This window comes from Equus przewalskii, chromosome 26 (assembly GCF_037783145.1).
Source record: "Equus przewalskii isolate Varuska chromosome 26, EquPr2, whole genome shotgun sequence".
In the NCBI taxonomy this organism is placed as follows: Eukaryota; Metazoa; Chordata; class Mammalia; order Perissodactyla; family Equidae; genus Equus; species Equus przewalskii.
The window spans coordinates 29,120,107-29,144,885 of NC_091856.1; the positions used below are offsets into that span (position 1 = coordinate 29,120,107).

General features: G+C 42.8%; 1 protein-coding gene across 34 annotated transcripts in view; it reads right to left on the bottom strand.

Moving 5' to 3' along the window:
- The window catches only part of MAPKAP1 (MAPK associated protein 1), a 225,504-nt gene that overhangs the window by 62,346 nt on the left and 138,379 nt on the right, over positions 1-24,779 (bottom strand). For 2 of the 34 annotated variants that reach the window (XM_008521935.2, XM_070596502.1), the window contains exon 8: positions 5,641-5,939. The exons of the other annotated variants lie outside the window; for them this stretch is intronic. In XM_008521935.2, the coding sequence (XP_008520157.1) occupies positions 5,926-5,939 (14 nt within the window). In that variant the 3' untranslated portion in view covers positions 5,641-5,925. Of the gene's footprint in view, positions 1-5,640; positions 5,940-24,779 lie in introns of those variants that run through there. 34 annotated transcript variants of the gene reach the window in all.

Genomic DNA, 24,779 nt, shown 5'->3' on the forward strand with positions numbered 1-24,779 from the left:
TATTCTAAAATGTCTGCATTTAATGTCAGCTCCATTGCTTATAATTCTTTCTCTAGGGGCGACTATAATCATTTTCTGCTTGATCTTAATATAAGCACTGAATTATATTCCAGTGATAACCACTGTAGCTTATACCCCCTCTGAGGCTCAGATTGGATAATTTGGAATTTAAATAATAAAAAAGGAACAAGCTGACATGACAATAAGGTCACATTTTAGCCTATTCTGAGCCAACACACAATTTGCTCTCAGTGAAACAGCTGAATATAATCAAATTAAATACAATTCCTATTACAAAAGAAGAAAGACCAAGGCTCTTCCAATAAACCAATTCTCCTGCCTAGTTAAACTGCAAAACCTTCAGGAAAGGTTTTGAAAGCATGACCCATCAGTTCTAATTTTTAAAACATATCCTTTCAGTCAAGACTAGAAAAAGGTCCATTCCAACTTTTATCTTTACTACAAAGTGCTGTTATCTTGGCCTGATGTCAGGAGCTCTATCTCTCTTTCTGCTGACAAGCAGAGACGAGAAAGATAAGATTGGAAACGAATCTCACTTCTCTGAGTAAATAAATAATCAATACTCATCTAAATGTAAATGAGAAGGTAGCCCCCTCTGATAACAGCACTCTTATCAGAGAGCCAATTTTCTTCAGACATTTGGCCTCAACCAAATCACCATCATTCAGTCCCAGCCTAATGGCAAAAAATCGTAACTAAATTGAACCGATCACCAGAGATCAACTAAGTTCGGCCCTGGCCACTTCAGGTTCAAATGTTTGGGAATGCAATTTTGCCCCCATTAAATTTCAATAGCAATGAAGAACAGACTGGTCAAGGGGCCAGTCTGTGCAATAAACAAACCCCAGACAGGGGGTTGGCCGGAGGACAAGGAGGAGTGGGGTTAAGTGTTTAAAAAACACCATAACGGTAGCAAACCCCAAAACTGTGAAGGGAAAGCCACTACTGTGGGGTGGAGAGAGAGCATTCTTTCCTCTATCAAAGGCTTGGCTGAAACTGAGAAGACACTGAATTTCCCTGATGATAATGATTAAAGTTTATTAAAACAAATGTAAATAGAGAAAAAAAAGAGATAGCCTAAGGTTCAAATGATCAATTTTCTCCAACTAATTTGTATCAGACTTACATCTGACCCAGCAGTGCTGCACTGACCTGATTTTACTGAAATAAGACGCCGTCTACAAGACAAATCACTTTAAAACCACTGCACTGGGGTTTGCATTTCTTTGCTGCAAGACTCAATTCACTGCTGATGAGAGTATTGGGGAAATTATGACCATTATTGATAGGACAGCAAAACCACTTTTACACAGCAGTCTTCAAGTCAACAGAAAGCTTGCACTGGACCATTGATGAAGGTGTCAGCTAGAATCAGAAATTAAAGACAAAGGCTGGGAAAGGCCTCATGTTTAGAGCACGTTAAGGACACCAGACACACAGCAGCAGCAGCCATTCATCCTCTTAAGAGTACCGGAGCCTAAACAAGGACCAGCTGCGGAGCAGACCGCTCTGCCTGAGATTAGAGAAAGGAAATGCTGCTTTTCTCCCTGGCCCTGGAGTTCTGAGAGCATAGGCTCTCAACATTTTCTGCTCCAAATCTTTATCAGCCAAAGGAGGCCGTGTCTGGCGTGAGACAGAACTCAAAGTTTTATTGTCTCTGCTGCTGCTGAGTGTCTAATCCTAGAAGGTGGGTATGTGGTGGTTAGAGTGCTTGGTTTTAAGACTTGACTTAAAATCTTGGCTCTTTTACAAGCCATGTGACACCGGGCAAGTTAGCGATCCCAACCTTTATGGAGTAATTGCAAAGACTGTGTAACACAATGTTTACAATCTAATAAGCACTTAATAACTGTCAGTTATTATATTGCCATCAAGATTTAACAAAATCATCAATTGCCCTTTTGGAAAACAATAGTGACTGACATTGAGGACCTTCCTGGCCCTTAACAAAGTGCATTAGCTTTTTGAATCATAAAACTCTATGAGGTAGGCCCTATTATAAGCCCTATTTTACAGAGGAGAAAAACAATGTGGAATGGTTGTCAGGTACCCACAGTGAGGCCAGGACAAGAATCCAGGTGTATGATTCCAGAGCCTATGCTCTTGACCACACTGCTATGCTGTATTCCAGAAAGAGCACTGTAGAATCTTCTTGATCTTTGGGTTAAAAAAAAGAATTGTAAGGTTGACATGATTTATCAGTTCAGAAAGGAGTGAAGATGTTGGGGGGGAGACTAGGAGGGAAAGAGAGGGGGTAGTCGGTCTTAAAATTGAGCTCCCCCACCCCCCACCCCCAGTCCTCACAGCAGGCACCTAGCTGACCAGCACTTAAAGTGAACGCCAGCTGCTTGTCCTGATTTCTCGGGGGAAGGGGGTGCCTTTTACTAAGTTAAATGATTTACAGAGTTACTGCCTCAATCCACAGTTCTGAAAGTGTGATTTCTTTAGGGTTTAACTATACCCATTTCTAGTCTTGTTACAACTTTTTTATTGCGATAGAAAACATTTACTGGAAATATGTTACTGCTATTACCAGGTCATAAAATAAAAAGAAAAATAGTTTATGTATTGCCATCATTTCCAATCATCAATCAGAGAGTGCCAAGAGGAGGAAAGGAAAGGGCGTACAGGCGAGATTTCCTTCTTTGTGGAGGAGGAAATGCAGGAGCATCGTAATTCTTTAGAACAAATTTCTTCTTGAACACCCAGCCTCACAGATGGGCTCCTGGGAGGAGCAGGGAGGCACACCTTTTGGCCTCTCCTCTCTGCAGCCTTGCCTGAATCTCTGTCAGAATCAAGAGCTCTTCCATCCCAACTGCCGTAGGGCCTTGCTTCTCTCAGTGCATGGGAATGCTGGCTTAGAAGCAGCTTTGTCTACTTGTCATTGTCCCCACCCCGCCTTCCTGCCCCAATGGTGGCACTCTTTCAAGATGCGGTTGAGGGGCTTTTTAAAAACCCAACTCCCAGAGCTCCAGCACAGCAACAGGCTCTTTGCTCAAGAACCTTTGTCAAGAAGAATGAGTTCGACAAAGTAGCATTTAAAATTGAGCCACCTTGACCCAACAAAGGAATCTATGGTGAGAAACATGACTCCAAGTACGCAATGATATATGTTCAAGATGCTCACTGCAGTACCGTCTTAATATTGAAAACTGCACACAACCTAAATACTCTCCAGTAGGAAACTATTAAATAAATCACAATATATTTGTACACTGGGATGTCATGTAGCGTCAAAAAAATAAGCTAAGTTAATAAGACATGGGAAGATTTCTATATGTTATTAAATTTTAAAAGATAGAGAATGTATAGAGTATGTTCCATTTTAATAAAGTAAAACCCCACATATATATATGCGTGTACACGTGTGTGTGAGTACACATCTGTTAAACACACACACACACCCCAATCTGGAAGGATACGAAGCAAACTGTCCTCACGTTCTTCTGTGAACTAGAATTGCCTCTGGGTGTAGGATGGTGTAGTAGCAAAGACGAAGGCTTTTGCTTTTGACTTTACAGATTTCTACCTTGTTTGGATTTTTGACAGTGGGTATATATTGGTGTTACTTTTGTCACTAAAAGTCCAATTTTAAAAAATGAGGTTAAACAATCTTAGAGGTGATTCCAGCTGGATCAGATCAGGGACTGTGGCCTCTGGAGCCCCCTCTTACCACTTCTGGCTCCTCACAGATCATGTGGGCTCAGTGGCTGCTGGGGAGACAGCTAAGCAGGTGGGAAGCCAGAAACTAAAATGGTATAGAGTCAAGCCATGGGGTGGAGCACAGACGCTTCCAGAGCTGCTCAAAGGAGCTGGGCAGCAAAGGAGAAGAGGACTGAGCATCTGAGGCCAGGCTGCTGGTGCCCTGCGGCTGTTCACAAAGAGAAACCATGACTGCAGACCAAGGTCAGATTGCCTATCTGCTGCTACATCACCCCAGTCTGGACACCTAGGCTGCCCTGTCCTGTTCTCCTCATGGATTCTAGATGGGCTGTGGAAAGCAAAGGGTGACTCCATATTGTCTCCGTCTGGCCTACTTAACCTCCCTTTAGGGCAGTCCTGCCACCTCCGCTCAGGCTTTGAGACAGGAGTTGGTGTGTCAGGAATCGGTTCTTGCAGCTTGTGGGTAGGCAGGAGGTCTGGATTTGATCCCTGCCCTAAACTCAATATTGTGTGTGTGTGTGTTTGTTCTAGGGAATGCCCTGCAACCTCTACTGACCCCAAGACATTTGAGACAGTACGCTATAATGGTTATAAGCCAGACTGCTTGGGTTTCAATTCCCAGCTCCACCACTTACTAGCTGTGTGACCCTGGGCAGGTTACTTAGCTTTTCTGTGCCTTACATTCCCATCTGTAAAAGAGGGATAATAACAGCACCTACGTCTTAGAGCTGCGCCACAGACTCAACCAGTCAACTGCCTGGGTAGCCGCTTCTGCTTTCCAAGCAGCACTCTTCGAGAGGGAGTGGATTCTAGTTCTCCAGCAGAGGTTGCAACCTCTGGAGGTTTGCCACACTGGTCTCATCTCCCTCCTGTTCCCACTTCCCACCTAATGACACAGTAACCCAGAAACAGCCTCCAAACTATGCTATTTCAACCCTCTGTGCCTCTGCTCACACTAGTCCCTTTGTCTGGAATAATTGTCTCTCTACTTCACTTCTCTAGTACTTATTCTCTCCTACTCGTGGAGTCAAAACTCTGCTTAGGTGCCACTGCTTCTGGACTTCTCTGTGCAACCCATACTAAAAAGATCTCTGGATGGGCCTGTCTCTGGTAGCAGCTGTACACATGCTGAGGGTGGAGAGCAGATTTCAGCATGATTGCATTCCTAGCGAATATTTGGTGACGAAGTGGAAGCCCAGCCTGCCAGGCTTCCACCCTGACTACCTCTCCCTCCAAAGCAGACTTGAAGCTCCACCTCCATCCCATTCCCAATATCCCCACTGTTTGGAGACTCGCAATAGTGTGCCAACTCAGACTGGGTTTCCTGGGGATGGACGGAGCTGGTGTGGATCAAGTTGAGTCACTCTCCTGCTTTGGACACTGGCTGGAGAATGGAAGACCACTACTGTCAGGGGCCAGTCCTGCCTCCCAAGCAGTCTAGAGCCCTTGCCCAGGCCCACCTTCTCTGGCCACAGCAACTAGTCTCAATGTACTTCCTACCAGAGTTCTCTGAGCTGTAACACACAGGCCTAAACGGAGCCCACTCACATCAGGACAAGAAGAGCTAAGGCATGGACAACCCCAAACTTCAAAGCTTGGAGAAGGCTGGAAGCCATTGGGCAGAAGCCTCCTACACACCATGTCAGGCAGAGAGAATGCTGAAAGAGGCAGACACTCAGTTCCATGAGGAATGCTAATAGTCCATATCTTGTCACTATCCAGCCAGCGTGAAGGCACTTCCCTTTGGAGAGAGAAGGCCTGATATTACTTGTAAAAAAGAAATATTTTTTTCCTCCTTCAAATCCAGATATCAGGTGTTAGAGAGGATGGAAACCTTTAACACTGTCCCTTAGCATCCAATTTTTCAATCTAATCTGTTTCTCTTAACTTGAGTCACTGTGACATTACCAAATTTTACATACAGTTATCTGTTGCTCTGTAAAGAAATACAGATGGTTTTTGTGGAAATAAACAGTCATTTATTTTAAACAATTGTAAAATAGTTTATGGAAACCAGTGGGGTAATGCATTCAAATAAATGCCAAAACCGGCTGATGGGGAGCCAGGGTGCTAAATCACAGTGCTGAGGAATTCAGCTGTGGGGAACAGATAGTAAATCCAGAGTGACAGACTCTCCCGTGATGGCAAAGGTTTCTGACATCCAGTCCAGTCCTCAAAAACCAGAGCAGTTCAAACCCATTTTCCTTAACACAGCCTTGACAGCCAGCGAAATCAGTGAATTTAGTCACAAGCACCTAAGGACAAAAACAAAAGAAACAAACAAAAAGGAGACTTCATTTGTCTGCAGCCTTCTCTGAGCTATACAAACGTGGTGACTCCAACCCGAGTAAATGGAGAGCAGGCTTAGGGCCAACTGTTTTCAGTATGAGACTTTGTAATGAAACAGTGGAGTCTGAAGGCTTCATTCAAACCCACTTATGCCAGAGGCCAGCCCGGGTAAGCCACATCCTCTGCACCTCAGTCTCCTCCGCAATGAGGATAATAGTTTACGTACTTGACAGGCTGTTGAGCAGATCCAGTGAGGCACCAAGAGTGACAGTGTTCTACAAACAGGGGGGTGTCAGTGGCCCGGGATGGGACAGTAGGCTGCAGGGCCTCTGAGGGGCATCCACCAACTCTCCAAGGAAGCACCACTGAGGTGAACAGCTTGGGCCCACCTTTCCAGGAAGGGAGACAGCTCCAGGCACTTATTTGCTCCTAATTTTACAGGGCTGTCAATTATAAACTTATTAATCTTCCCTTCTCAAACCAGCTCTTTTTCCTTGTAATTAGATTTCCAATGATGACACCACAAGTCTCCCAATGAATTAACTCAGTTGTTCAGCAAACATTTACTGAACCCACCGTGGCCACACCCTGAGCTAGGCACTGGAGATGCAAATACGCTTAACACTGACTCTGGCCTCCCAGGACTTGGCCGAGTGAAGAACGCACTTGCCAGCCTTGAAGACTTCCTACTCAGCCTTCCTCCCTTGTTGACACAATGACATTGCGTCAACTCTCAAGGCCGCAGACTCTACCATCTCCGCGGTACGGCTTACCATCTAGCCCACAGTAATGGTCTCCCAACCCACCTCCTGGCCTCCAGCCACCTACTCTTCACCCTGTCATCAGAGGATGCTCTCTGGAGTCAAACTCTGAAGGCTATCATCCACGCTTAAGATCCTTCCACATTCCCCAAGGTCAGCTCCTGACCCTCCTCGTCAGACCTTCTATCCATCCTCATTTCTTGTTCATCTATGTCCTCCATGATCCAGCCAAAATGGTCTCCTCATGGTTCAGTGCATACACTTCATGGTTTCCTGCACCCACACCACTACTGTGCCATTCCCTTCCCTCATACTGCCTGTTCCTCCAGTTTGCCAAAATCACATCCCTCCTTTAGGGTTATTCCCTAAGTCTTATCTGGCCTCCAGGACTCTTCACATCTGCTTTTCTCCTACTGACGCCATGACAACATCAAGCCTACCGGATTCCCAGACTGGCCTACTTTGCTTCCCCACAACAGGGAAAGTTGCACCACTTATTCCTCTCACCAGCAGGCTCTGCTCCAGGGCAAGAGGATTTCTGCAATTTCAGGCCAACTGAAACAAGGCTTCCTTTCTTTTAATCTGGCCTTGGCCTTCATGTTTCACTCAGCTGACTCTCCTTGCCCCTGGGCCAGCCCTGCCCAGAACCCTGCCCCCGGGCCTGGTGTCCTGTTAGGTTCTCCGTGTGCCTCCGAAAATTCTGCTTGCCCCTTGATCCCCTCTACCTACCTGGATTGCTTTGTGCATAAATTACACATTTAATTTATCTGAATTCAACTACACGAGTTTGGTAAAAATGAGGTAAAAAAGAGGAGGAGACGTGACCAAGAGAACAATTTAAACAGTCTAGAAAATACCACCTGCGATGATCCTCAGTGACTCGATGAACCCCAAGAGAGTGAGTGTGAGGTGGGGAGTCTTATTCTTCTTTGCAACCACAGAACTTGGTAAATGTCTGATGAATGACTAACGGACTTAATTGGGAGGATGGTAGTGTCTGTTTTCTAGCTCCTTAACAGTGTTAACATCTTTATGCGCCAAGTTTGATTTTAGCATTTAAAGATATGTATTTTTAGTTTTCATCTGTTCTAATGCTAGGAAAAAAGATAGCTATGTTGGATTTAATGAGAACAACTACAGTATGTTGGCCTCTGACAGGCATTTTAAAGGGATTTTTTTCTAGAGGTAATTTGACAGTAGGATATTCGCTCACTTGTTGCCTTTGTTACCTGACCCTGTTCAGGACATGCTTCTCTGTATTGCTGTCCCTGGATGCTGAGCATCATCTGCTTCCCTGGTCCTTGCTGCCAGGAGCTGCAGTTCCCATCTCAGCCCTTGTGGTCCTTGGATGTTAACTACCCTGCTCCCTGTTTTAGGGGGTCAGATCCTTCAGAGATGAGTTCCACTGCCAACTTGGCTCCTCTCTGCCTGCCCACCTTCCTTCTAATCACTACTGTACCAACTAGGGCTTTGTTTCAAGTCAGGACACAAGCCTCAGTAAGGGCTTTTCTTAGTGCTTGCTAATACCCAGTCTGACCGCATAAGAGCCATTTGGGCTCTTGCCTCAAAACCTTCCACTAAATTGGTAAGATTTTCATGGCAGGGCTCAAATATCAGCTCCACCAAGCTTTAAGACCTTGGGAAATCACTCAAGTGCTCTAAGCATTGTTTCTTTATCTCTAAATTGGAGATGATGATAATTTCTAACTCATGAGGTGGTTTTATAGATTAAATGAGATACATGTAAAACACTTAGTCTGGCACGTCCTAAGTGCTCAATAAATGGAACCTATTTATTACTGTATCAATACAATTTTGCACCATGTTCAACTTTGACAAGAAGCTGAATTAAAATCCAGTTTTATTTTAGGCCAATTGTGACTTTTTAACCTAAGATGTTAAAATAGGCTTCTCCTTGTGCTAAACACACAAAACAAAAAGGTAAAAGCAACGGAAAAAATGGCAGTAGAGGAGGTAGAGGAGTGGAGGCTGTCAGCCATCTTCCTTTCTGGGAGTTTTCCTTCTCGTTAGATCTATTATCTGGGAGCTGGGCTGCCCTGCTGGCTTTCCATTTGCCTTGCTAATAACAGTAAATCCAGCAGCTTCCACTGCAGCTCCTGTCTCCTTCAGCTGACTCTGAGGCCAATCAGCATTTCCTCTCTGCTAATGTCAGATGTTCCCTGGGAAGTCCTGCTGAAGAGAAAATTTATGACAAAAGTTTCTCCAGCTTTTAACCCTTCTGCACATCCAGCCCCAGATGTAGAGTGCTCCAGAGGAATGCCAGGTCATTCCTGCATGTGCACACCTATGTTCTCACTGATGCTTTCGCTGCTCTGACAAAGGGCCTCAGACCCCTGGAAAAGCTCAAATGAGCAGCTGGGCAGACAGATGCACACATTCTGGGCCGTACCTAATGTGGACTAAATTTGAGCTGGGTTCCTTAGCAGCTAGCCTCTGTTGAATCATGACTCGAAGCAGTCATAGTCATAAAAAACAAAGTGTTATATCACAAAACTGTGAGTATGACTGCGTCTCGTAACAGTGAAAGTGAAGGGAGGGGACAGGACTAACATTTGAGTAATAAAATAATAACAGCTAAGTGCTTGGTGTTTGACATGGATCTCTAATTCTCACAACAATGCTATGAAAACGATAGTATTATTTTCATTTATAGATGAGGAATATGAAGTTCAAACAGGCTAAGAAACTCATCAAAGAGCCAGAAAGAGTAGCAGGACCAAGAGTGGAACCAGGGAGATGTTTCTAGAATCCAGGTATTAAGCTCCACAGTTAAGACTACTGACCAGCAGCCTGTGATCTACCTGTGACCTTATCTTACTTGACAGCAAACTAAAGCAAGAACTCAGAGGGAGAATGCCCTGACCAAGGTCACCCAGCTAGTAGTGGTAGGGCCAGCTTTAAGCCAACAGAGGAAGCCTGATCTCCTGATCCACAACAGGATCCCTGAAAAGACTCCTCCCAGGGCAGCGGGAGCGGAGAGAGCACTGATTCAGGCTTTCGGCGACAAGGGGGTGGCACTCCACAAGCTCTTCAGCTGGAGAGAGAACAGTGGCTGTCGGCTGAGGCCCGCGCTCGCTGGCGGAGGCAGCAATGGTGCAGCAGCCACCGCAGGCCCTCACAGACTTTATGTTCTTGGCGCAGAAGAAGGCTCTCATCACAGGGTTTTCAGTTTAAGTCAGTTCAAGCCTTTTGGGACAGCTACAGTCTAGCTCAACGGGTTTTGCTATGGCCTCTTCTCCACCTCGCTACAGGAGTCAGGAGACAGACTTCACCAGATTAGCGGATTCAGTAAACTAACTTTTGTCCCAACTTAAAAAAAGAAAGAAAAAAAGAATGTCAAAATGTACGTGTGACAGCTGTTTGGGACTCTAATGTTATGGAAAAGCAGCTGTTTTCATTTATGTTTGAGATATTAGTCATTCTTAGAATGGGAGAGAGTACTCAGCTAATAACTTGTGCTTTTAACCTACGGAAAATACAGGTCACAGAGACAAAATGTTGGCAAAATCACAATGTAACAGTTATCTTCATCTAACATTTTGGTCTTAAAAGGTTTGGGAATGTTTATAATGGGCAGCAACTATTTAATAATGATGTTCTCATAGAAAACTGACATCCGACACAATGAAATGGACTGTGGCTTTTAGGAGAAAGGAAGTTTCCAAATAGAGCAAGTCCACGTAAGTAAGGGCAAGAAAGAGAAACCTTTCTAAAGCTCTAGAATTTGAAAGTAAGCTGTCTTCTCTTTACGAAGTTTAAAAACTATTTTTACTTTTATCAAAGTAACATGTATACATAGTTTTAAAAGTAAATAATACTACAAGTCCTGTAATGAAAAACAGTTAATTCCTTGCCCATCCCTGGCTCCCTTCTTACAGGCAATTAGTTTAAACTTTTTGGGCTATTTCTTCTGATACTCACCTTCCTACTTTTCATCTGTATTCCTGTTCAGCTGTTTTAAGAAGGATTATAAACCTCAGACAGGCTATCTTCCGCTAGTGCAGACGAGGACTGAGCACACGTCCTCTCCTGCTTTCACACACACAGCCCCTCTTTGGAAAGTGAGTCTGCTTTAATCGTCTTTTTCTGGAATACAGTGCGTGCAGTAGCTTCCTCCTGCTGCACACCCTTACTTGATTATCAATGCTTAAAATACCTGTCTTTGGTATACTCCTGGGGTTCCCCAAGGACTCATTCGAGATTCATGTCACTAAGGGAACCTGGGAGGCAATGTTAATTTCAACTGATGTGCATTGTGCTCCATTTTTAAGATATCTACATTTTCATTACGTGATTTACTTCTTGGAGGAAGTTTGATCTCCAATACGCAAAGTGCAGTGAATCTACTCCTGAATAGAGAGTGAGCAGCCCTGGGCCTGGGCTGGAGGGAGTGAAGCAGCTGCAGGCCACAGACTGGCCTTCACAGCTTCTCCCTAGTTCACGCCACAAAATGTGTCAGCCACCAACTCTGGGCCAGCCATGGTGCTGGCAAAGAAAAAGGAACCCATTCTTCTCCACCAAGCGCTTTCATTTCACTCAAATGTGAGCTCAATACCCCCATCCCAAACCTTCTCCCAAAGGAGGAGGAGAGTTCTCATCCTTTTCTTTGGGAAGGCACTCACCAACACCTGGCAAGATCAACGTATTAGGAACTTACTGGGGCAGGCCCATGGCAGCTCTGACGCAAGGCCAAGTGGCTGAGGGACAGTGTTCTCTCTAGCAGCTTTCAAGGCTGAGAGACGGCCTCTTAATTTCCACCATTGATACAGATGGAGTCACTCACCACTCATGAACTCACCCTGTCATTGCTGCCCTGTCCACTTCTCCCAGCATCAGGGAGTGGTGTTGGTAGCCAATTAGGAGATGCACGGAAACAACCTGCTGAAGTGGAAAGACTGAGGTAATGCCTGATCCTAGGGGCAAGAGGGAGTCCCTTCAAGATCGGGACCCACAAAACAGGGGACTCAGAAAAGTCTTTTTTGTCAAAAAATGGACAGACTAAAAGCTGGAAGCAAGGATCCCCATCAGTTGTACCTTGTTGGTTTACTTTTTATTGGCCATCTCCCCCACTGGAACGAGAACTCTCTGGGAATAGGCCCTGTCATGTGCATTCACGGCCTAGAGCATAGCAGAGACTCCACCAATACGTGCTGAGTGATGAGTTTGATTTTGGACACTACTATGCTTGAGAGATCTGCATGACTCTCAGGATTTTTTAGACATAAATCATACTTTGTCTTAACCTTTTATCTTAATTCAGATTGTTCTATTAAATGTAGTGTCCAAAAAAAAAAAAAAAGGAAAGCTAGAGTTTGTTTTATTTCTATGACTGCGTGATAGCAATTTTGGGGAAGACTGAGGAGTTCCGACAGCCTCCTCGCTTCTTCTGCAGCGCTTGGGCTTTGCCTACACCCCACTGACTTTCTCTTTGAAGAACTGGATGGTCAGCACAGCAGAGTCCGTACACCTTGCTGACGTGCTACTATGATCAGTGCTTGGTAATGGAGAAGTCCCCAGACCTGCCTCACAGTGCCACTCCAATGACGCCTCCTGACTTTACGCCATCTTTGTCTCTAAGGCATTATTGTTATTGTAAGGCAGAAAAAGAAATGCCCTCACTGACGAGCTATTTTTCTTTGTCTTTTTTTTCTTAATGCATTTAAAGCTGTTGCAGAAAGTCCCACTATTTGTAACTTACTCAAAAAGGAAAAACTTGCTATGGAAAGTTGTTATTCCAATTGTTAAAACTGCATTTTAAACTGCTTATGGGGGAAGATCAGCTCCAATGTCAGGCCTCGGAAAGCAGTGAGATAGAAGCTAGGTGTCCCGGTCCTTGGGCTGGTCTTGGGGGAGTCTTCTGTGGTGGGGTAACTCTTCCGGAGCTCTGGTTTTCCACAGGAAGTAGCTAAATTTAGTCTTAGGAAGCGTTTTCCTTACAGCTGCTAGCAGGATAAACACATGAATGGCCTGACTGAAGAAAGAGGGCCTCTGCCTCCTCTGGGGGAGACGGAGACTGTTCATGGAGGGGAGAAGGGGCAGACGCAGCACTCCAGACCTGTCTGTAAGTTCTGTCATTCACTCACAAGTCTTATTGGTGTTTCACTACATTCCCTCTTTTAAGCATTTTCTGAGAAGTAGCAATAAGCTCTGTGAGCTACTCAGCTGTTCATACAAAGGCTTTTAAAATCCCTGGTAAATGTGTTTGTTACAGGCATTCGTGGTTTGTTCACTTTATCTCCAGAATCTTCGGCTCCGTACATTAAATCTGCTAATATATGCTCAACGATGAATGAGCCTTATGATCATTAACCCACCTCTACAGATATGGGATGGGCTTTCTTGTCATCAAAAATCATTAGCTTGCCTCCCTGGATCTAGTGGTCATCTTGTTCAAAGTAAAGGATGCTTCCAGCAGATCCATAGCCAAACACAATTCAAACACTAGTTCTATCCCAGGGTATAAGCTTTGTATAGACTTGATCCATTGGAAGCAAAAGGTACAGGCAAAAGCCAAGTTATATGGGTAGAAAAGGAAGTAAATCAAATCCTAAAAAGCCAGGTTTTATGGCGTCCCTGGTGTGGTAGTGGCGACAGGGATAAAGGCAGCTGACCCATTGAGCGCTTACTATGGATTAAGTGTCCTACATGCATTCAGTCAAAACAACAACCCTGCAAGGTAGGTGTTATTACCCCTATTGACAGGAAAGATAACTGAAGTTAGAAGGGTTTGATGACTTGCCTAACTTCACAGTTTGTGTGAAAGGTGCAGCTGGGGTGGGGACTTGGGCCCTTTCCACTGAATCATGCTGCCATATACAACTGAAGTAGGTACACTTGCTCCTTCTAGGGAAACAAGTGTACCTACCTCCACCGAGCCGTGGACCCTGCAACCTTAGCCGGTGAGGGGAAGTACAGAGCAGTGGCTAGGAGTTCAAACTTTGGCTGATACTTCTGGGGTTGAGGCCTAGCTCCCCAACTTACGAGCTGTGTGACCTTGGACAAGTCCTGCATCCCCTCTGAGCTTTCGTTTTCTCATTTACAAAACAAAAATATCAACCAATTCAAATAGTTGTTTTAAGGATTAAATGAGATAATTAAAAAGAACAGTGTTTGGCAGATTGCCTGGCACATTTGAATATTCAGTAAGTGGTAACAGTCATTATTATACTCATAACTCTGTAAGCTATTTAAAGCCACAGGTCAGTGGAAGAAACTCACTTCAAAGATGTCATTTAACATACGAAGTAATAAAAGATAAAATATCCTATAAAAAGAAGTAAAAATTAGAGTTTTTATGCCACAAGGACATATATTTGTAAGTTCAGAAATTTATATTAATATAAGCAGAATCTAAATGATATATTTTTAATTTTTATGAGTTCTTTCCTACTTTATGTACATTTTTAAACCAAACCTGAAAAAAGTGTCACTGAAAATCCACATACCCACCACCGAGATCCTACAATTAACAGTTTACTATATTTGCTTTATCACATATCTATCCATCAATCCATCTTTTTTTTTTTAAAAAAAAACGCATTTCAAAGTAGCAGACATCAATACATTCACTCCTAAACATTTCAATGTACCTAACAATAACTGGTGTTCAATATTTGTTTAAGACTCTTTTTATTTTTTGGTAAAATTTACATACACGATAGGGACAAATCTTACAAGTACCATTTGATAGTTCTGACAAAGCATATACCCGTGTGACATCAGGTCCTGTCAATATAGACTATTACCTTTACTCCAGAAAGTTCCCTCATCTGCATTGAATTTTAAGTGGGGAAGCTGTGTACAAGAAAAAACATTGGGCTCAAGAATTGAGGGGTCAAGGTTCAAATCTCATCTACATTACTCACTAGCAATACAAGTGTGCACACACACATACACAACACACAGACGCAGCCTCAGTTTTCTCAACCATAAAGAAGAGAGAATGCCCATTTCACAAGGTCTTTGTAAAGGTTAAATGCAAAAATAACTAGAACACAGTAGGTGTTCAGCAGATGTAACCAAAGAGCACTCTCTCTCTCCTCCCCTCCCCGCTCCCCCCAGTCTGAGGATGTTGCCTTCAAAAGGAAAACAGTTAAGGACAAAACCCCCCAGTTCTGAGAGATGAGGGAAAAAGTGTCTCTCTGCATAGGCAGTCAGCTCCCAATTTATCCACTCTGACTTCAGCTAATTAAACATCTGTCTCAACGGTCTCCTCAGCGAATCAGTCATCCCCACTTTGTGACACTGATTGTTGGTTGCAGCCTTCTCCCCACTTGCCACCATTCCCAGAAACTTCTAGGAGTTTACTCACCAGGCACATGGCAAGGAACAATACAGGGTCCCCATTAACCCCCTACAGTTGCCCTTGGTGCCACTGTTGTTCATAATGCTGCCAGACGTGTCCTTAGATGTGCCTCCCCCAAATAAACCTGTTAAGGGGTGACTACTTTTTTTGTCTACATTTCCTGATTTCCAGATTATGACACATTTTCTTTCTTTTTTTCTTTTTTAAAGATTTTATTTTTCCTTTCTCTCCCCAAAGCCCCCCCGGTATATAGTTGTGTGTTTTCAGTTGTGGGTCCTTCTAGTTGTGGCATGTGGGATGCCGCCTCAGCGTGGCTTGATGAGTGATGCCATGTCCGCGCCCAGGATCGAACCAGTGAAACCCCGGGCCGCTGCAGCGGAGCGCGCAAACTTAACCACTTGGCCACAGGGCCGACCCCATGACGCATTTTCTAAGTGCTATATACACGTACCAGACTAAAATAAACTACTTAACAGAAAATCTATTTGTTAAAGTAGTTTTGGTGACAAAGCAAGCAGGTAACAACAAAAGGTCTCAAATGAGGTGAACTGGAGTCTAGTGAATGACCAGCTCTCTCCAAACATAAACAAAAGCTTTGTTGGCAGGGCCGCCCCGGGGCCAAGTAGCTGGGTTCGCACGTCGGTGGCCCAGGGTTTCACTGGTTCAGATCGTGGGCACGGACATGGCACCGCTTGTCAGGCCATGCTGAGGTGGCATCCCATACAGCAGAGCCAGAAGGACCTGTAACTAGAACATACAACTATGTACTGGGGGGCTTTGGGGAGAAGAAGAAAAAAGAAAGAAGATCGGCAACAGATGTTAGCTCAGGTGCCAATCTTAAAAAAAAAAAAAGCTTTGCTGGTGAATGAAGAGCCAGAAGGCAAACAAGTGAAATGGCCTGGTCTGGATGCGTGCCTTTCTCTACATACTTGGGGGGGGGGGAAGGGGGAAGGGGGGAAGGAGGAAGGAAGGAGGAGGGAGGAGGGAGTGGGGAGAGGGGGAGAGGGGAAGAGGGAGAAGGGGAGAGAGAGAGAGAGAGTACATACATACACTGCTTAGGCAGGAAAGGGGGGAGTGGGGAGGCTGTACTCTAAACTACAGGGTACTTACAAATAGTTTTCTGAAATTGGACTTCCTCTCAACTCCTCTTGCCTCTGAAACAACTGACTAGCTTAAGAACCACCTTTCAGACAGACAAATGGCTGGTAAAAATATTTTAAAATGCTTAACTACACAAAAAAACCAGAAATGCAAATTAAAATGAAATCATTAACTGCTAACCATCAGTTTGGCAACAATTAAAGATTGACAACATCCAGATAGTAAGGGGTGAGCAAAGAGGCGCTCTCAAACACTCTTGGAGTGTCAAGAATGGGCAGAAACTTTTTGAAGGGTAATTTGTTTTTCTCAACATTTTAAATAAGTAAACCTTTGACAAGCAATCCCCGATTTAAAATCTAGCACAAATGTGCAATGAATATTCATACAAAGTTGTTTACTGTATGTTTGTGTACTACTGAAAACTGGAAATAATCTAAATGTCCATCAAGAGCACTAAGTTAAATAAATTCAGCTAGAAAGATAAAAATGCAATGGTCACTCTAATATAGAAGAATGCTTATGACATAATACTGAGTGAAAAAAACAAATGCAAAATCATACATATTGTATGGTATCATTTAAAAAAATCTTTACACAGATACACTTTTTGTGAGTTCATTTAACAAACATTCATTAGTGTCCTCTATTTGATAGGAACTCTGCTAGATGTTGGGTATATAGTGATTTAAAAAACCAAAAACCACGAAACTTATAGCCTAACATGTATATCTGCATGTGAACTGAATAAAAAAACCAAGGATTCATACCAAATAAAGTTAGGGGAAACCTTCACTTTTGACTTCAAACACCTGCAAAATGTTTGATTTTTTTTTTAAAACAAGTATTTAATTTTATTTTAAAAAAACCTCAAAAGTCTCTCTTTTACCACCACCTTGTTTTAATACTAACTTTAATACTAATACAGGAGAACTGGTGGCAGCTGAGTTATTTCAATTCTCCCCAAACTGTGCGTTCAAATCTAATTAAGGAATCAGACTTCACCGTGGTCCGTCCCTCTGCTTCCTGAAGGGAGCACCCCGCTTCTCTCCGTGCCCTAGCTCAGGGCTTATCGACTGCTGCATGGGGCCCTCAAGAACCTCCCCCCAACCCCAATGTCTCTGCCTCCTGTTTTGTGTCCCGTAATCCATTTTTATAAAGCAGATGGTGTGTTTTCTAAAAGAAATTCTGACTATATTGCTCTCCTTTCAATGGTTCCCCTCTGCCATCAGAATACAGTTCAAATTCAACTGTATACAAAGATGATCTGGTCCCAAATGACCACTTCAGCCTCATCGTTGCCCGCCCTCCCAAGTGCCACTCTACTGCCTTATTATACTGAGCTACGTGTGGTTTCCAGAGGGCTCAAGCTCTCTCACTTTGTTCCTTCAGCCTGAATGCTCTTTCTCATTTCCCGTCACCGTGGCAGTTTCTGTCCATCTTTGGGTCAGCCGGAGAATTTGCTCAGGATAGTCCTTCCTGACGTCCTAGGACTGGACCAGGGCTCCCCTCCCACAATGTGCACCCAGGCTCTATACTTATTTCCATTTATCCTGTGCATGGTATTGTAACTGCCTGTTTGTCCCAACTAAACAGTAAGCTCCTTGAGGGTAAGGACCTTTTCTTGGCTTCTACAAAATCCCTAGTGCCTACAAAGTGCCTGCTGCACAATAAGCCCCAATAAATGAGTGCACCTCTCCCATTTTCGAGTGCACTATCAGGCCTGGCCTGATCAGATCTGGCCCCTGCCTAGCTTCTGCACCGTATCCTCTGCCCCATTCCTGCTCCAGTCATTTGGAATGTCTATGTTTTGTGACTACATCTCAAAACATCTCTTCCTAGAATGTTCTTCTCACCCATCTGGGAAAATTCTAATTAATCCTCAAAAAGCCATCAAAGAAATCACTTACTCCAGAGCATCTTTCCTCAGCCCGCTGCCTTATCCAGTAGTTTCAAGCACTCCCTTATCTATGCTGCCTTATTAGCTTATACACTTCTGCTGTGAACTAACCTTATTTCACTGCCTCTTTTTCTGAGTCTGCTTTCTCATCGGGTTTTCCACCTGACTTCTAGTACAGCAGCTGGCACAGAGCAGGCAGCACTGGACAGTGACCAAACAGAGTATCTTAGAGCCATACAGAGCTTTAGAGCCCACCTGGTCCTGTCACACAGTGCCCGACTAATCCTCCCTCAATCTCTCCCATGTTACAGCTGAGTAAAGGGAGGCTCAGAGAGGTAAGTACATGAGCACACATTCAGTTACCATAGTTTCTTAATTCTAAGCATTTTAACAGGTCTACAATCAATATATAGCTTATAATCAATATGCACATTTAATGTAGTAGTATTTCTTTTTTTTTCCTGAAAAGCTACTATTAAATTAGTGGTGCTCTAGAATTAGTCCCTAGTGGACCCAGAGAAGGGTCCTCTGACTCTAAAATGTGTGTGCCTCCCAAACCACCACATAGCCTCTCAGGAGTATATATCTTTTCTCTTCCTTTCATTCTGCTTTTTATTTAATCTAATTCATGCTGGTGACTGCCCCAGATGGAGTGGATGAATAGATTTCGTGATGGAAAAGGAACTTCTGAAAGATTAGCGACTAGCAGGAAGAGTAATACTGGTCAAATGTGGTTTCAGAGAATGATCTATTTCCAGTTTTTCTGATGTGGCGGTTGCAGGAGCTCATAACACCCTGCTAAAATAATTGGGTCTCTAAAGTGGTTCCAAAAGATTTTTGCTTGACATAAATTCTCTAAATTTCCAGGCTTTCTGGATAAAATAGTTGACTGCAATGCCATCTTTAACGTGCTCTGCTCTATACGCAAGAATATCCATCAGGAGCCAGAGAGCACTCCAGACAGGGGGAGGCTCAGGTGAGATGAAACAACAAGATAAAGAGGCAGAGAGAGGCGGCAAGGAGGAACATTCAAGTTGGAGCTTCTTGCCTGTGGTACTTCTGAGTTACACATTTAAACATCTTAAGCTCCTAATTTACTGTATCATTTTCCCACGGGGTCACGGGATACCGAGCGTCAGGTCTTTATTTCTTATCCAGCCTCCATGCATGAGTGGCATCAGCATGATTATTTATTCTTTCATGAGGAGGAGCAGTTTTCTGCAGAAATTACTGTCTTTTTGACAGAGAACATTTAAGTAGTCCTGCTAAAGTTTTCTTCTTCTTTTTTAAAGGATTACCTGCTACAGCACGAGGAAACCACACATCTGTGTCTCTGGCCTGCAAACTACTTTCAGAGAAGAAAGGTTACTGGATTTTCTGTCTTTACAATTATACATGAAGTAGGACTCTGTTCAGCCCTACAGCTAGAAGATTCTTTAGCTTACTTTAGCCCTCGGAGAGTATTTCAGGTCAGCAGGGTGTTAAAAACCCTACTCGCTCTAAAACATATGGGCTTTTCTTTTCCATAGGGCAGCTCAGGACAGGTGTATGTTGCTTTAAGAAAGCTAGACATCAAACATTAAAAGTGACACCAATACAGACAAACTGTGCAATTACAAAAAGAATTCCAGGCTTTATATCCAGATTCACCACAGGGTTCCTTTAAATGCTGCACTTCCCTAGTGCATTTAGATCTTAGAATCAATGAACATTTCTGTTTACAGAATTTTAAATTTGTTCTCCCATTAGGGTTCTAATAAGCAACATGGTACAATAAAAAGAGTATGGGCTTTGAGGTCAAAAGAACCTGGGCTCCAATTTAGATTCTGCCATTTACTTACTGTGGAAATTCAGCTTACCTTAACTTCTCTCAGAGCTGAGGACAGGGACGCTCAGAGAGTTACGTATATGAGTACATGTATAGTTATCATCGTTCCTTAATTCAAAGATGCACCTCCCCTCCGCCCCCCAACTTCTTAACAGTTCGAAACATTTCTAAAGTCTCATCTGTAAAATAGGCATAATAAAATCTACTTTCTAGGGGTGCTGAGCAGATTAAATGAGATAATATCTATATATACACAAAGTCAGTCAATAAATCAGCTCTTACCCCATAGGAACAGATCTTGGGGAAAGACCAACTCTTCCCTTGACACACAAACCCCCTTTACAACATTACCGATAAGTAGTAAAATAATTTGTATACAGCTTTCTAGGTCTATCTGGCACGTAAGCAAGGCCTCCTGTGTGAGGTACCGCAGGGCGTGAGGCAGAGACTGACCCTGCTGCTCCCAGCCTACGACAGCAGGTCCACGTTAGTTAGAGACTCCGAATTCCTGCCCTGGCTTCCTGGGTTCTTAGCCAGGCCTGTACTCATCTGTCATACTGCAACTGCTGACTCTGCGCTTCTTCCCAATGCTTTTCCTTCTCTGTGTTCACATTCTCTGTAGGTCCCTTCCCCAAATTGGGCCTCAGAGTATTTCATAGTGGTTAGAAGTTTGGATTTTATTCTGAATGCAATTGGAAGTCATTGAAGGGTTTGGAGCAGACATGATCTGATTTATATTTTCAAAGATCTCTGGCTGCTGTGTAGACAACAGACTGGAGGGAGCCAAGAGCAAGGGCAGGAAAAGTAGCCAGGGTGCATTTCAATTGTCTAGGTGGAGTCATGGAGATTTGGACTCACCCAATGGAGATGGAAAAGACCAAATGGATTCAGGAGATATTCTAGAGGTCAAACTGAGAGACTCGCTAATGGACAAGATGTGGGGAGTTAGCACAGGGAAGAATTCAAGGGTCAATTTTTTTCTTTTTTTTTGGTGGGGTGGGGAAGAGTTAAGTAGGTTAACTGCAAAGTAATCTGAAATGTTCTTTTTTATATTAAAGTATAGTAAGCCTTTAAAACTACTGCTTTGAATGACACTGCCCCTCCCAACACTTCACAGCTTAAATGTGAAGGCCACAATTTAAAAGTCACTCTCTCCCTGACCATCCTATGCAACGCAGTAAAGGCGCCCTGCTGCTTCTTACTCCCTCTCTCAGCCTCTTACATTGACTCCCTCTAGAATGAAAGGTCTTCCTCAGCAAGCGCCTTGTAGGTCTGTGTCACCACTGTCTCCTAGCACTCAGCACAGGTCTTACACAGGAGAGCACACGATGAATGAATGTACCACACAGTGACAAATACGTTATGGATGAAAATTTACATTTTCATGAATTTTTAAGATAAAACTTGATTAGCTGTCCCTCTGATCAGAATGGGGTTGATGTTCTGTGGTAGACGTTCATTCCCCTTCTCTGCTCCCAGCAGTACTTTAGGGAACAATGTTTGAGAAGTCCTGACCAGACTAGACTATCTCATTGGTGACATTCTAGGGGTCTTGTGAAAATACAGTAAATTAGCAGCAATGAGGTGATCTGTGACTCTAAACAGAGATGTTAAGAGGGAGTCCACTTGCCAAAGCTAACGTTTACCTTTCTAATTCCAAGTGAAATTTTGTAAGGGAAAAGAAGGAAAGAATGTCATAAGTCTTATTAACAATATTCTAAGAACTTTTCAAAAGGATCTTCAGACTAAAAAAAATTATCTTTCACATCAATAGGCAAGAATGGACAGGGGTAAGAAAAAGTTAATATGCTTCTGGTCCAATCTTTTAGCCTATGATAAAGAAAAACATACCTTCATTTCATAATGACACCAAATACTGAAATAAAGCCATGAAGAAAACTATTCTGCTTGGAAAATCCCACTTTGCAGCCTTCTCTCTTTTGTAGATGAAGTGATACCCATACTTCTGCGTCAATGTTAAAACTGAAATTATATCTGCCTCCCTTTCTCAAGTGTCTCTGGCATACCCAACATCCTGCTTCAGGAAGCTGGTAAAAGTTGGTGGGTAAAAGCATTTTTAAACAACAACAATAAAATACTAAGACACTCAGAAGGTCACTGATTGTGAGGGTGAACTTGACAAAAGGAGAACTTGATAAACTAAGACCCTTACTCACTAAAAAACAGATTAGTATATTTCATGGCTAAATCAAGGGACCTGACAGGCTACTCTTCATTATGTCAAAAACACACCCACCCAACTGTTAAAATTAGTAAAGAGGCTTCAGCTAATTCTTCTAAAACTGGATTCTCCACTTACAATTTTCTTAAACAGTGGAGACTTTCTGCCAATGCAGGTACATTCCAAATGTCAAGTAGGTCAGTAATAAAATGAAATGCTGGAGAGAAACTTTAAAAGAGACATTTAAAAATGGGCTTAAAAAATGGGCCCTAGCAGAGAACTGACTGGAACACACTGTGAAAAGATTACTGTAGTTCAGTACATGAATATTAATAGAAAAAATCCTGCATTGTTCATAAATAGTTACGACTTGATGAAATAATTACAAATAATGTAAGTCAAAATTTTAGATCAGTTACAAGTGTCTGTAATGATATTCTATGCATAAAAAGCAAAAATATTTTAAAACTCTAAGGGTTTCCATTGACAAAGCTACTTACCTAGACAAAGAAATCTTTTGCTCAAATATCTACCACCTTCTGATTTTCTACAAATGAAAATTAGGGAGGGAGTGCCAGAGGGAAGGGCAACAGAGTATTTAAACATTGGGATAGTCATTAAACCCAAATCTTGATTTAATAACAAAATAGTTTAAGTTCTCAATTTATTATTATCATCAAACAGAGAGTTGTATATGGTCAGTCTGGAAAAAAAGATGAGAGAAGTTAAAGGTTTGTGGGTAAGTAAGAGAAGTTCACTATCAGCCTATCAAAGGATTTTTGAAATCTTGTTCTAGTACAAACAGTGTGAGAATTCTTGACTCCACATGGCACGTGCTGTTTAATCTCAAGTGGTATTTCTCCCCTCTCATTTAAGTTAAATAAGAGGAGCAGAGAGACAAGTCTTCTGCACTCAATGAGGTGAAAGCTGTTTGAAGACACGGCTGAACACTAATTCTGTTCCGGACACGGGGCATGGCAGGACCTTCTCGCAAAGACTGAGCAGGTCATTGTGGTAGAGGCTCTGGAAGCGCAGGATGAATGTCTCTGACCTGGCACCTCCTGCCACAAAGTTCATGACTAAGTTCACATGTCATAATGGGTGAGTGCTAAGTATTTCACAGCCAACTGTGAGCACTAACAGACATTTTTTTTTTTTTTTTGGTAAATGTACTTGTGTTTCCCTCTGTGACAAAAGGATATTCTTCTTTTCATTAATCACCCTCCAAAACAAGTCCACTCCACAATACAAAGTTCAAAAATACAAAATATACCTTGCCTTTACCAACCTAACCTTAAATAAACATCTTTGCCAAACTGGAGATCCTTCTATTTCACGAGACAGACTTAATAAAGGAACATAAGGAGCCTCTTATTTTAAAAAGCTTTTTGGATTAAGAAAATGGACAGTAATTTATGTAAATACATCAATCTCAATTGAGTTCTCTAGTATGAAAAGGAATAAATAATGCAGATCACCGTTTTTCGGATGAGTCCTCACTCTGCCACGGATATGGCAAAGACTCTGATGGAAATGGCAGGGATGTTACACAAAGGTGCACATAAATAAATGTGTGTATGATAAACGTGGTTGCTGGAGACGGACATAGATAAATGGGTATGCAACTGGACAGAGATGGCTGGAGACAGAGGGAAAGACACTGGCTCAGCTGTATCCCAGTAAGTTCACGGAGGTTTCATGTCTAAAAAATCTGAAACAACAGAATTTCTATTAAGAAGATTAAAAAAGTTAGTTCCACCTCCTCTTGGACAATTCAGAATAATGCTATCTTAAGAATAAGTCACGAACTACACTATTATGTAAAAAAATTTAAGGATAAAATAAGAGAAAAAAGCAGGATCCTAAAGGAAGATGAATGCTTATTAAATATCTTTAAATATCTAAGGCTGTTTCAATGCTATTAGATTGGCACCTAGAACCCCAAAATATCTACTATCCCCTGGGAAGGAGAGGCTACGCCTCTTCAATCATTCCTTAAATGCAAAGAGGTTTGACCCCCATGCAATGGATAAAAGTCACCCAAAAAAGGAACAAAAGAGGTGTTTGGAAAAACCAGAACACCATTCATCCCAGCTAACGACTTGTTCATTATGAGTGATGATGGATAAAGACTTCTCATGCTGAGATGAAATCAAGATTTATATGCATTGTTTCCTCTCCCAACTTGTGGGAAGATCATCATCATTTAATTCTATCTCTGCGGCCAGTGATGGGCATCCAGAGAGCTGGTTATCAAACGGCGCAGTCAGCTGGCAAAAGCCGAAACGTGCAGTTGGCACATCTGGACGGAGCCGCCACAGCCGAGGGTGAACAATGACTCCTGGCAAGCATCCAAATTGCTTGCAGACGCTAGCAGGTCTCATCTACAACCGCCCCTACCAGCATCTCTCTCTCTCTCTCTTTTTTATGAGAATCAGATTTTCATTGCTCCATTCAATTGCTCTCCTCTGCCATTTTTTACAGCTCTTATCGTTCCCCTGGAATATGGCCTTGAGACAGCTCATCCGTGTCCTTCACTGTGTTATCTCTTCTAACTTTTATTAAAACTTCAGCTTTCATCTGAAGATAGCTAATTAAATCTGGAACAGATTATATGCCTCCCCTTAAAAAGAGCACAAAACTATTTTCTTCAAACTGAGCAATGCTTTTTTTCCTTTCCAAAAGATGAAACCAAAGACGTTTAACAAGTC